General features: G+C 32.1%; 1 protein-coding gene across 1 annotated transcript; it reads left to right on the top strand.

Annotated features, from left to right (window-relative positions):
• Positions 1-8,035: 8,035 nt before the first annotated feature.
• On the top strand, positions 8,036-12,260 carry LOC145561954 (haloacid dehalogenase-like hydrolase domain-containing protein At4g39970). Its single transcript, XM_081622090.1, has 11 exons — positions 8,036-8,502; positions 9,610-9,703; positions 9,888-9,932; positions 10,037-10,087; positions 10,305-10,379; positions 10,458-10,491; positions 10,631-10,686; positions 10,788-10,847; positions 11,602-11,661; positions 11,845-11,891; positions 11,977-12,260. The coding sequence occupies exons 1-11, from the start codon at positions 8,099-8,101 to the stop codon at positions 12,023-12,025; spliced, it is 975 nt and encodes a 324-aa protein (XP_081478216.1). The 5' UTR covers positions 8,036-8,098; the 3' UTR covers positions 12,026-12,260.
• The last annotated feature ends 1,194 nt before the right edge of the window (positions 12,261-13,454 follow it).

Below are 13,454 nucleotides of genomic sequence, written 5' to 3' on the forward strand. Positions count from 1 at the left end.
TATTATTATTATTATTATTATTATTAATATTAATTATTGTTATTATTATTATTATAATTAATTATTGATTATTATTATTAGTATTATTGTTATTATTATTATTATTATTATTATTATTATTATTATTTATTCATGATTATTATTATTATTTATTGATAATAATAATAATAATAATAATAATTATTATTATTATTATTTGTTGCGTCGTTGTAATAAGAGCTTAAAAGAATGAAATTTGGCTTTATATCATTAGCAATATCATTAGACATAAGAGCTGAACTGAACTGAACTGAACTGAACTGATCTGAACTGAACTGAATTTCAACGGAAGAGAACAGGCCCTTAGTTAATCTTATTTTTTGTGTGTAAACCTATTTTGAAGCTGAAATTATCTAAACTGTTTTGTCTAAGGATGGATTCTATATTATTCACCCGATTTTACTTATTTGAGCTCATTAGATCCCTTTAAAATGTATGTTAGTTATAATTTGAGCTTGTGTAATTTTTATGAGAGCTTATTTTTATGAAGTTATCTTTTATAACTTATGAGACGTAAAATAATAAGTGGATAAGAGAACAGAACATAAGCTAAACTTATTTTTTAAATTATTTGAACTTATTTTATCTGAAATAAGTCAAAATGATGTTAAGATAAGATGAACTAAACATATCATAAGACTCTTGTATTATTCATCTTATTTTTACTTAAATTGTATATATTAAAATAAAATTAAAGTTCAGATTAGAATTTAAAAATCTACAATACTAAAAATAAGTAAAAGGCTAATAAGTTCATATTAGGATTTAAAAATCTACAGTACGAAAGAATAGGATTTAAAGATCTACAATTCCAACTAAAGAAGAAATATTGTTGTAAGTTGCATCTTGTGTAGTTCATTAGCCTATACTCTGGTTAGGCTAGACCCATAGCTAAGCCCATTGACTATGTGTAGTATTGAAATTTTAAAATGTGTGGCCCAGATCCATGTGTCACTCATGTGTCTTAGTAAAATTTTACCTTTTTTTAGAGGGAAAGTAAAATTGCAATTAAATTAACATATTTTGTCGTATATATATATATATATTATGTTTTTCGAAAATAATGTAATCCATATTCCATAACTAATAAGCATAGTAACATACTGTGTCGTGTTTTGGTCGAGTCATGGTACAGGATGACTAGATACAAAGACATCTCTATTGTTGACCACCACTAGCCACCTAGCCTAACTCCCACAAAATCACAAAATGGTTAGGCAAAGGCCAAGTGATTAATATTGTATGTTAAGTTTCTATTGTTTGGTAGGTGAGGGATGAATGGTCCCGGGTGATTATTGCAAAAAACACTTGAGATAAACTTAATCCAAACTCTATCATAATTCATAACCACTTGGCAAATACATGTTTTATAGAGACATAACCAATGTAGACATCAATCATGCATTTATATTGACAAAGAACATAAATGATAGGTTGTTCGTCGTACTAGTTTCAAGACCCAAAATTGTCATTGCATCAAGTGAATTCATTCATTTCAATCAGTCCCAGTCAAGCTTCTTATATTCTGTTTCATAAAATCATCTTCCATAAAAACATACAAACAAAGAGATAGAGAGTGTATGTGATATTGTCTTTGTTGTTGTTACTTGTTTTACAATAAATATGAGACTTTTAAGAACTTTAGTTATTATTTTTGGCTGCTTCTTATTTCAGCTTCTACTTTTTTGGGTTTCTTTGGGCAATTGTACACTTTTCCTCCCCCCCCCCCCCCCCCCTCTCTTTTTTGGGTTTTTGTTTTTGTTTTTGTGAACTGTTAAAATAAATTGTACACAATAGTTACTACTTTGTATATATGGAGTAATAGACAAACACCTCAAGATTTCTTTTGCCTTTCTTACTATATCACTAATTCCCCTGTATTAAAATATAGTCAAAGTTATTTCTTTTTAGTAGTATACCAATCTTTAAACTAGGATGTTGCATGGTTAATTGGTTATGGACTTATGGTGCAACTATTATGGTACAACCTCATTGATTATTGAGCAATCTTACACAAAGTTGCATGTTAATCGGTAATATTTGATTACATATAAATCTCCATGGTTATTTTTAACCATAATTTAGTACGGAGTATATTCTTTTCATGAAAATTACAAATACATACTCTTTTTTATAAAATTATATGTGTCCTTTTTCTCTTTAAGTACATCTACATATCTCCAAAATTTTGAAATTCCTTCGTATCCTTTTATTCGATCCACATTTTCGTTCTAACATTACGCATACAATCTACGCCTACACACAAAGGCCTTGTTTGGTAAATGGCTTTTTATTGGCTTTTTTATTGGCTTTTGACTTTTGGCTTTTTCATTTGGTCAAACATTCAAAATTCGTGTTTGGTAAATGGCTTTTTCAGCTAGCTGAAAAGCTGGCTTTTAAGCCAAAATGAAAAAGCTACTTGGAGTAGCTTTTGGCTTTTGGCTTTCTAAGTTACTAATAACATTCAACAGCCAATTTTACCAAACATGTTTACCAGCCGACAGCCAACAGCCAATTGCCAAACAAGGCCAAAATGAAATAGGATCTCCACAACATATGATTTTATTTCTACAATAAAACCACTTCTCCGTAACACTTGCAAACGCACAACTTTAAGCGTTTCACTTCCAAAATCTTTCCCCAACTCAAAAATAAAATTTAGAAAACCTTTAAAAATGACACAATGAAAGGCCCCAAAACCCTGAGAGGATTCCCTGTGATATTGTTTCCCTACACTCGTCTTGTTCCTTTCATTCTCTCTCTTCTCCCCACATTCAGTAGTCCTCATTAAGGCCAGACCATTCCTTTCAACCCCCATTCTTTTTCATTTCTTCTTTCCCATTCCTTCCTTCCTTCCTTCATTCATTATTACTGAGTACTAGTGTACTACTACCCCCATCATTACATACCTCCTTTTATTTCATCTGCTTCTTCCTTTTTTTACCATCAAATTGTTCATATTTTAACTGGGTTGAATGTTTCATGGTGAATTCTTCAAAACCCAGATTCTTTAATGGCCTCCAATTATTCATCCTTCCTCTACTATTATTACATCCTCTTAATTTTCACTATTCCCCTGTTTTCTTCCCCTGTTTCTGCCTCTGATCAAACAAGGGTAATTTTGTAATTCCACTTTTTAGTCTACCTGTTTTATTATACTATTATATGGTTTTTATGTGTATAATGTAATATATGTGACATGATTGAATAATGAGCAGGGGGTATTATGTGAAGAGAAAACAAGATTAGGTTCAACACCACCAAGTTGCTACAACAAGTGTAATCAGTGCCACCCTTGTAAGGCGGTTCAAGTACCAACGTTGCCGAGTCTTGACCGAGTCGAACCACCTCGAACGAGTCAACCGCCGAGTTCTGAGTTTGAGTTGTCTTATTGGGATAACAACAGGTACTCCAATTACAAGCCTTTGGGTTGGAAGTGCCGTTGTAGAAACAATTTTTATAACCCTTAATTTTAATTAATTATTACATGCAAATTGCAATCATTAGATTAGTACATAAATTACAACATTAACACCAATGCTAAGCTTTTGTACGAGTAGTTTTTTTTTTTTTTTTTTTTAACTAATTTTGGTGAGTAACACTTTTCTTGTTACATTTTTTTTTTTTGGATGTTAATTTTTTAGTGGTTTATTTAGTCAATTAGTTGGTAGGGGTGCTTAGCTTGTGTAAATGGACTTCATAAAAAATAGTCTATTTAGATTTTGAAGACAAGCATAGGTTTAGATTTAGGGTATGCATGATTTTGTACAAAAGTGAGACTTTGGTTTTGATTGTATATACTTCCTATATCATCATCTTGTTTAATAATGTTGTTGGTATGTATACAGCATACTTCCTTCTTTTTAAATGGTTATGTTCTTGATTTTCATTAAAATAATACAAAGTACGAATATTAGGTATTACAGTAGTTTCATAATTATTAACATGTTTAATATATTGTATTGGTCAAAACTGTTTTTTTTTTTTTGGCAAGAAAACTGTTACTTTATTTGTACTTAAGTTTGCCTATTATTTAACTCTTCAATGAATCATGATCCTTGATTGAAAATTAGGGTTTGGACAATACATGTGTGAAAGTAATTTAGATTTTGGGAGTGAAGTTATTTGTGGATTTGTGTTACGTACACACTTTTGTATAAAGTAATGTTCTTATTACGAGTATTTTAGAATGATCTGACTCTACCAGTAAACATACATGTACCGATGTACGAATAAAAAAGAAAGAAAGTAATGCAATGGTAAAAGATTAATCTTGGAGAAAAGTTGAAAAAACACGTTATTATAATTTGGATAGTAGAATACGAATATAAATTATGTTTTCATGTGTTTAATTGTCCTAATAATGATTTTCTCACCTTGTTCATTCCTCCGTATTATACTAAAATTACTGAAGTATGAATGTATTTTCAGAAAATAAAAATGTGACTTTTAATTTCGGATGACGATAACATAACTTAAATAGATAATTTAAGTTAGGATTCTTAATACTCCTTCCTTTTCATAATGTTAGTCCCATATACTATTTTGGGCGTTTCAAAAAGATTTACTCATATTGAATATATTTCATTTATAACTTGATTTTTTTTGGAATTAATTGATTGTGGATTGATGACATAACTCTAAATAAGGAAATTTTTACCTTAAATTATACAATTATGACTTGTACTTTCCTAATGAAAAATCAAAAAAATTAAATAAGGTAAACTAATTATGAAATCTGTTGTACTTTAATGTTAGATTCCAAATATATTTGTTTTCTTATTTTATTTTATGTGATTGATTCCATACGGGACTAACATTATGAAACGGAGGGAGTAATAATTCTTCGCATGTTATATATTCTTGCATGTTTAGTATAGACAACTTCTTGTCAATATCAAGTCATATTCTCTTTTGGCTTCAGATAAATAAAACAAGTACTGAAGTAGAAGTTAGAGAGTCCAGCAGTTGAACATCAAAGCTTTTGCTTAGATTCCTTTCAGTAAAGAAAATGAAAGAAAGATAATATAAATTCACTTAAAGAGTGCAAAAAAAAAAATCACTGTTCCTATATATATTTATACAAGTGTAAAGAATTCTTTCAAAAAAAGTTAAAAAATTGAGTTTCTTGATTAAGTAAAAGTGATACAGCAGTCAGAACTCAGGAGGACGACAAACATGAAAGATGGTTAATTTTTGTACGTAGTATTCACGCCCTTGGGATTTGCAGAATCAAAGCTTTTGGTGTCATGTGAGGCTGGATGAATGTGTCATCACCATCACCATTTCAGCATTTGCGCTTCCTCCTCGGTTCTTCCTTCCTGCATCATGCCCACACACTGTTCCTATTTTGACTAGTATAATTTGTGCTCGTAACTAGAGTTGATCATGCATGGTCCGACCTAGCTTAATATATTTGCGTTGCCTTTGTTAGGCATTTTTTCCGGCCATTCAACCTTGCCCATTTTTAAGGGCCGAGTTGTTATGTTGCAAGCAACCTTTGTTTCCGTTTTTAAGTGGCATGGCCTGGGTATAGATTTGGATTGACACAATATATGACGGGCTACATTTAATTTAGATTTAGTTTGTTCTACTAATTAATGACTTTTCTAGTCTAGTATGCACTCTAATTTGAGATGTACGACCTGAGAGATCATCATTGAGGCTCATAAGGGCTTTGTCCCCTTTCAGTTATGTAAGATAAACATGTTATGTACACTGGTTAAATATTCATTTTTCTAAATAGATAGTGAAGGTTTGAATTTCACTTTATGGTCTGAGAGCCGTCATCTTGAGGGCCACTAATATCAACATCTCCTATACGTCCAGGGAAGGAGTGAACTCAATTTAATTCAGGATGCTCATTTAATTAGCAGACTAGACTAGGCCACACGTTAAGGAATTTCACGTATATTATACTAACGTCTTTCATGTAGTTATGTACGAATGATCAATCAATACTAAAAGTATATACTACGTTTTTTTTTTATTAAGACAAAATATATACTACGTACTTTGTAATAATAGTTATTAAAGATAATACGTTCAAAAAACAAACAAATGGTGGCAGCTAAGAACTATTACGGAGTAGCAAAAATATTTTAATATGACAAAGAAACAAAAGAAGCATGATGAATAAAAATCATAATTGCAGTAGTTTATTATGACTACATATTACTTCTTTTTACTGTATATAATGGTACTCTGAATCAATATTACAACCATAGAATAGAATGACTAGTATGAAGAAGTGTATTCATTCATTCGTAATTTAGAAGACTTGGTGAGGCCAGCAATAATTTTGCAGGCATGAATGCTGATTCATCTGCAAAAATTAATCAGTTGAAGAAGTTATTGATATGATTGTGATACTTCAAACAATTGCATCAAACTTCTTGTTTTTATTTGACTCTGGTAGTTGACATGCATTTATAACTTCTTTTCAACATACATAAACATTGTGATTTGTGTTCAACACTCAAGTTCTCCGAGTAACTTTTGGTCCAATCGTTTTTTGCCACACTTGGTACGTACGCACTATATTTCATCGAAATTCATGTATGTACTCAATAATTAAATTCATTAGGATATATTGTATTGAATTGACTAAAAAACTTCACATGATTGAAATTGTGAACTTAATGGATAATAGACTTCATCTCCATGGATAAGTGGTGCACATGATATACCATACTTATGATTCGCGTGTAAAAGTTTAATTGAATGATTAGTACTCCTAGACATGTAAAGGGCATCTAGATTTTAGAGTTATTTATTTATGATGTGTTCCTTTAGATACTTTTTTTTTTTGTTGTTTTTTTTTGGACAATCAGATATCGGTATTTATCTATTGATCACGATTTTAAGACGGAATTTCTGTCTTTGAAAAAGAATAATTACCTCTTTCGGCTCTTTGTGGAGTATCTATAAAACTACAAATTCAATAATATTTTAGAATATTGTTTTCTATTCCATGATCATCTTTTCCATCTAAAAAATTCTTCCAGAAATGAAAGTTTCTCTTTGATGGTCATTGGGTTACGAGAATAAAGGTTGCTATTATGTAATATATTAATGGATTAATTGCAACGCCTTTTTTTTTTTTATTTACACCATTTTGATGATCGACACTTAAATATATTAATGGTCAAAAACTCAAAATCATATTTAGAACAAATATGGCGGTCAAAGTGAGTAAAAAATAAAAAGAGTACCAACTATAATTTGAATAGAACATCTATGGGCTACCAATCACCTAGCATATGGACCAATGATTTGAGATGAAATTGGTTCAAGAACTCCCTATGTCTCTTTATTTTTGCCCTAATTTTTATGGATTTTAAGACACATTAATAAAATGTTTATATCTCCATTTTCATACACGTAAAAATTATAAAAAGTTGACATTAATTAAAAATACAATGAAAACAAAGCAAAATCCCACGTGATTATATTACCTTTTATAGAATAACAAGAATTCATGGTAAAAGTTTTTAAAGTTTAACTCAAATTTTAGCAACGAGACATAATATAGGGATGAAGAGAGTAATGACAAGGCCAACACATAATATGTGAGGCACGCAAGTGAGTCATCCATCACATGCCGCACATAATACTCTATCCGTTTCGTAATAATTGTGACTTTTGCATTATTTTTATTCATATGTTTTATTGGGCCCATCCGAAGGCTCCTATCACAGCAAGCTTGACTACCAATGGCTGGAGGGGTAGGGGGATGGGATCTGGGCTTGATGAGAATCAAACTTCGTACTTCAAGGATTCGAAGCAACCTATGGGCCACTGCTTCATTAAGAGGTCTTTCTCTGATAACAAGTCTACTAAAACAAGACGATTTACAAAAATATGGCTCGTTTGAAAATTATTTCAATCCGTACAATTTTACTGTTGTCCAGCAGGCTCGAAAACATATTTGGGTGAATTTTGTAAACAATGAGTGAAAAGCGAAAAAAATCGGCGGCAACAAAAAAAACAAAAAGAAAGAACCCTTATCCATTATACTCCCTCCATTTTGGGTGTGCAATTGAAAAAAGAGATTAGGATGGCGTTGAGAGCTTCATCTTCAATGGCGGCCCAACTTCACACACTTCCAAATTCCCACCACCACCGCCTTCTTCTCTCCTCGCCGCCGCTCTCCTCCTCCGCATTCATCTCTCGTTCTAATGGCTTCCGACTCTCTCTCCCACTTCGCCCCAAAAACCGCACCATTTCATCATCATCATCAGTTGTTAAAGCATCTGCAAATTCTTTGGTTGCATTGATTTTTGATTGCGATGGTGTAATCTTAGAGTCTGAGGACTTGCATCGTCAAGCTTATAATGATGCTTTCGCTTTCTTCAATGTTCGTTGCCCTTCTTCTTCTTTGGACGGACCTCTTGACTGGGATATTGAGTTCTATGATGTTCTTCAGAATCAAATTGGTGGTGGAAAACCTAAGATGCGTTGGTATTTTTCTATTTTATATTCTTCAATCTTTTATTTTCTGATTTTTAATCATACGAATTATATAATCTATGCAATTGACTGATTAGTTGAAAGTTTGAAATTACTCTACTGATTAATGATAGAGCGGGTAAATGTTCCCTTTGTTCGGAATTAATATTCCGTAGTCGGGTTGATAGCGTAGATTGAACTAGTAATGTGGCAACTAAATTAAGATTTAGAGAGTAGAAAAAAGTATTGGGGTATTGTTTAGGCTTTAGAGGAATGGCCATAATTGTTCAACTTATACAAATTTTTAATGATAGTTTAGCTGTCTACATACATAATCCCTCCGTTCAGAACTAAAATCGTGTTCTGATAAAGTAGTAATGCGACAACTAAATTCAGACGGAGACCATAGGGAAAAATTGTATTGAGTATGGTTTGGACTTTAGATTTAGGGCTAAGACCATAACTTCTCTTTGTAGGATTAAGGCAATATGCCAATATCCATTCAGCTTAATGTTGGTGTTTGCAATGCAAATTGGGAAGTTTTCTAATATTTTAACATTGATGTTATAGTGTATGCTAATTCTTTTAGAAAATTTTATGTTTTGGTTGAGGTAAAGCCAATAACATTATATTGCAAAATTTGGGGATTTTGACTTCTGTATAGTATCCTCATCTTTGAGCAAATCATATTCAATTATCTCTTTTTTTTTTTTTTTTTTTTTTTTTTTGTGAAATTCAGTTTTATTTTGCATTTTTATACTTGCTGTTTTTATTGGTAATCGAATGAAAGATGATGGCAAGAGTAGAGCTTTAAGGTGAATTGGTGAAAGTTTTATTTGACAGATCGGTAGCTAAGTGAATCGAAAAGTTGTGGAAGGTGATTAATATTGCTGCTAATAGCTAATATTGTTAGTGATGTTTCTCGATGCTGAACTACATAAAAACTTTGTGCCTTTAATTTAGTCGTCTCTTTTTTTTTTTTTTTTTTTTTTTTTTATGGTCAACCAGTATGATTAGTAAATATTCATTCATAACAAGGTATATGTTGTCCTGCCTGTCATTTAGGACAGTAAGTTGTTTTCATGTTGCTTCACTGATTGTTCAGAAATCAACTGCAAGGTACTTCAAGGAGCACGGGTGGCCAACTTCGACGATTTTTGAGACACCTCCAGAAAATGATACTGATAGATCAAAATTGATAGATATCATTCAGGTTCCTGTATTATCTAAATAGTGTTGCTCCTTTTAGTACAGTGATTTTCTCAATTACTAGCTGGTATAGTAGGTCATCAATATCAATATCATGTACTTGTATTTTCATGTTGACCTGTTTGGATTTTATTGATTAGGATTACTAGGACCAGGGAGCCTTGCTGATTCTGCTTATAGTTTTGTAGGATTGGAAAACAGAAAGGTACCAAGAAATTATCAAGTCTGGTTCTGTAAGTCTATTTCTTTTTAAAAATAATTTTCTGTGCTATACTTGTTCTCCATTTCATTGAAGACTAGTTTATTGCCCTCAAATAAAACTACTACTTTTTATCAGGTGCAACCGAGACCTGGAGTTTTGAGATTGATGGATGAAGCTAAGGCTGCTGTAAGTTAAAATTTTTAATTACTCTACTAGTACAACAATTCATATACATGGGTGTATTGCATTTCTTGAATTGTGACTAAAATCATGTTTCCAGTCCTTACAACTAGATGAATCTGATATATTCATTTTTCTTTCGGCATAATGCCTTTTCTTCTTGGAATGACTATGCAATTGTGTCTTCATGGATGTGCTGGGCTATTTGGCTTCATGTTTGCAGGGTAAGAAGCTAGCTGTGTGCTCTGCTGCAACCAAAAGTTCAGTTATACTCACTCTTGAGAGTCTAATAGGACTAGTAAGTTCATTATCTCATTTGAAAAAGAAGCTCTCAGTTCCTGTCCAATCTGCTTAACTTACCTTTCTCTTTTCACAGGATCGCTTCCATGGTCTTGATTGCTTTCTTGCAGGTTTGTTGAATATATGTCACATTTCTGAATATCGAGATCAGATTACAAATTGATAATTTTGAGCTGTAGGATTTAAACTGGCAGTCGTGTTAAATCTCTACATCCTTAGGGTCTGAAATTTCAGTTTTCTGTATTGCAGGTGATGATGTCAAAGAAAAGAAGCCCGACCCCTCAATTTATCTTGCTGCTGCTAAGGTAGATCAATTTAGCACACTTACATTCGTTGCATGCTTCTTAGCTTTTTTCATCTGTGGCTCAAGTAATCATATGATATCTTTGGGTCGTAAATGTTGCAGAAGCTAGGTGTGTCAGTGGACGACTGTTTGGTAGTGGAAGATAGTGTCATTGGCCTCAAGGTACACCACATTACTATCAAAAGCAAACAAATATTAGAAACCTTGAGATTTCGTATCTGTGAATTTGACACTTCCTGTTTGAAAATTTGACAGTTTAGTGCCCATGAATTTATGCCTCTTCTTTTTTAAATTTTGTACAGTTTAATAGATTTAAGAAGTCCTGATCCATTATAGGCTAGACAGGGGATAATAAAATATGAGTAAAATTATGGTGTAATAACTGGAAGCTATTTGACGGAGCTTGAAATCACAAATGTAGAAGGTATGCTCAATGCTCTTAAAGTGCAAAATTACAATATAGCCATGAATATTTGCTGTTAACCAAAATTTCCTCAGCAATGCAATGAAAATTAACATAGACTCTAAGAGCTATACATGGTTACTATTATTTGCATAAAATTGTGAACTGATCAGTCTCAATATGCTTTCCTTTAAAGGAGTTCAAAATTGCAAACTATTTGAGATCTGGATTGTAGACCAAATAATACTAGGAAAGAGTGACACTTGCATCACTCTGTTTTGATATACATCTGGCTGTTCAAATGCATCTAGACAGGGGTTTGTGCGTGAATGTAAAGAACTAGATATGCTGTTTCTCAATACTCAATATTTTCTGGCTCTATTTAGCATTTTGAAAATTTTGTAGTCTATACATTAGAAATTTAGAATGTTAGAGGCTTAGAGCTCTTAAAATTTCACTGCTGACTGTGGTATGCAAGAGTTTAACTTGGGATAAACCTACCTTTACTTGCAGGCTGCAACAAAGGCTGGAATGCCCTGTGTAATAACCTACACAACGTCCACATCTACCCAGGTCAGTTAATTGCTTTAGTTAAAAGTAAATAATATGGAATCCTCATATATGAAAAGCTTAAATTTTCTTTTCTGATTGGCTGATTGATCTGAGCTTACAGGAGAATATAAGTCTTTCTGTTTAACTACATACAAGTACAATAAAATGATTTAACTTTGTATTAAATGATGACTCCCATTGCAGGATTTTACAGATGCAATTGCAACTTACCCTGACTTGAGTTCTGTAAGGTAGGGTGTGCATATGAAATCTAATTAAATCGTGTGTGTACAAGTTTCTTCACACTCATGAATATTGCGTGTCCCATACTTACAGATTGAGTGACTTGGAGGCACTGCTGCAAAATGTAGTTGCCGCTGGCTAGTTAAGAAAAGAAGGGGCTCGGAAACTGTACATAATGTGCAGGACTCAGGTTATCGCCTCACAGAATTTGATGTTGAAATTCCAATTCATTATACACCACAATTTCTTCACCCCGTTATCAATTTTTATTACTCCTATTTGATCGTGTAAGCTGTAAAAAACGGTGATGTAATTATTTTTTAAGTCCAAATGTTGCTCATTTTACTGTTATGCTATGCATTTTTTTTTTACCTTTTAATTTTTGTCTCTTTTCGATGATTCCCTTAGATCTGCAGGTACCATATATGCTGGGTAGTATTACTGTCATGTGAGTTTTTTTTTTTTTTTTTTTCATTTTTTCTCTGGAGAGAGAGAGGTGGCAGCAGTCTAACTTATGCCGTAGTCCATGGGCACATGAGAAGCCTTGCATCTAGGATTTGAAAGGTTGACCTTACATCAAATGCAGGGCATATTATTATCAAGGGCAAAAGATTTCTATTTTCTAAACCACATTTTTGTCTTTCCTTGTGCATGAAAGGAATTACATTACTATACAAGTGTTCATTGCTTTATGGGGACTTAAATACTGTAAATGCTTTTAAATTGAAATATACTTCGTTGGTGCATCTATTATGCATTTGGATATATTTGGATTTAAAACTATCATGTGTATACTCTATATATTTCTCCTAAAACTTTGTATGGGTGCTAGTGTGCTGTATCACTTAAAAGTATACCGAATGAATATTATTTTAACAAATTAAACTCAAACCCTTAAAAATGCGTGAGTCAGCTTGTTGCGTTAAAAAAACGGAGTAATAGTATTACAAGTAAAGAAGTAGTCTTCAAAAAAAAAAAAAAAAAAAAAAAAGTATAGAAGTAGTGGATGTTACTCTTTCCACATAAATACGTAATTCAATTGAGGGTACCTTCTTAATCAGTCTCTCTTGCTATTGTTATTGAACCGGTACTCTATCTATATCGACTATATGCTCTTAAGGTTTCTTCGTGACTCTAAACATGTGCCTGCATGTGTATAAAAAAAGTTTTTAATTTTAGACAAAAGGTTAGTTGTTGCATTATTATTATGCTAAATGTTTTGACAAATGTTGAGTTAAGCGAATTTCAAGTTAATAAGAACACTATGAAATCATGCATGCATATGGACCTTTTGAAAGTAAAGCTAGTACATGTTATGAATTTTGGTAGTAATAGTGTAAAATTAAAGAGTCCTTAGCTTGCGCATTCTCAGTGGAAAATAAAAATATCATAATTCATGTGAGCCATAGCAATGTGAATAAAATTCCATAGAGGGTTGCAAAGTTGGTTTTTATTTTACTAACTCCGTTTCATATTATTTGCAACGATTAGACACTTTTTACTCACACTTTATGTCCGATTATTGTATATAATATGAAACGGAGATAGAACTATGTTTTATAACTAATTTT

The sequence above is a fragment of the Chenopodium album genome, chromosome 10 (genome assembly GCF_948465745.1).
Source record: "Chenopodium album chromosome 10, dcCheAlbu1.1, whole genome shotgun sequence".
NCBI lineage: Eukaryota > Viridiplantae > Streptophyta > Magnoliopsida > Caryophyllales > Amaranthaceae > Chenopodium > Chenopodium album.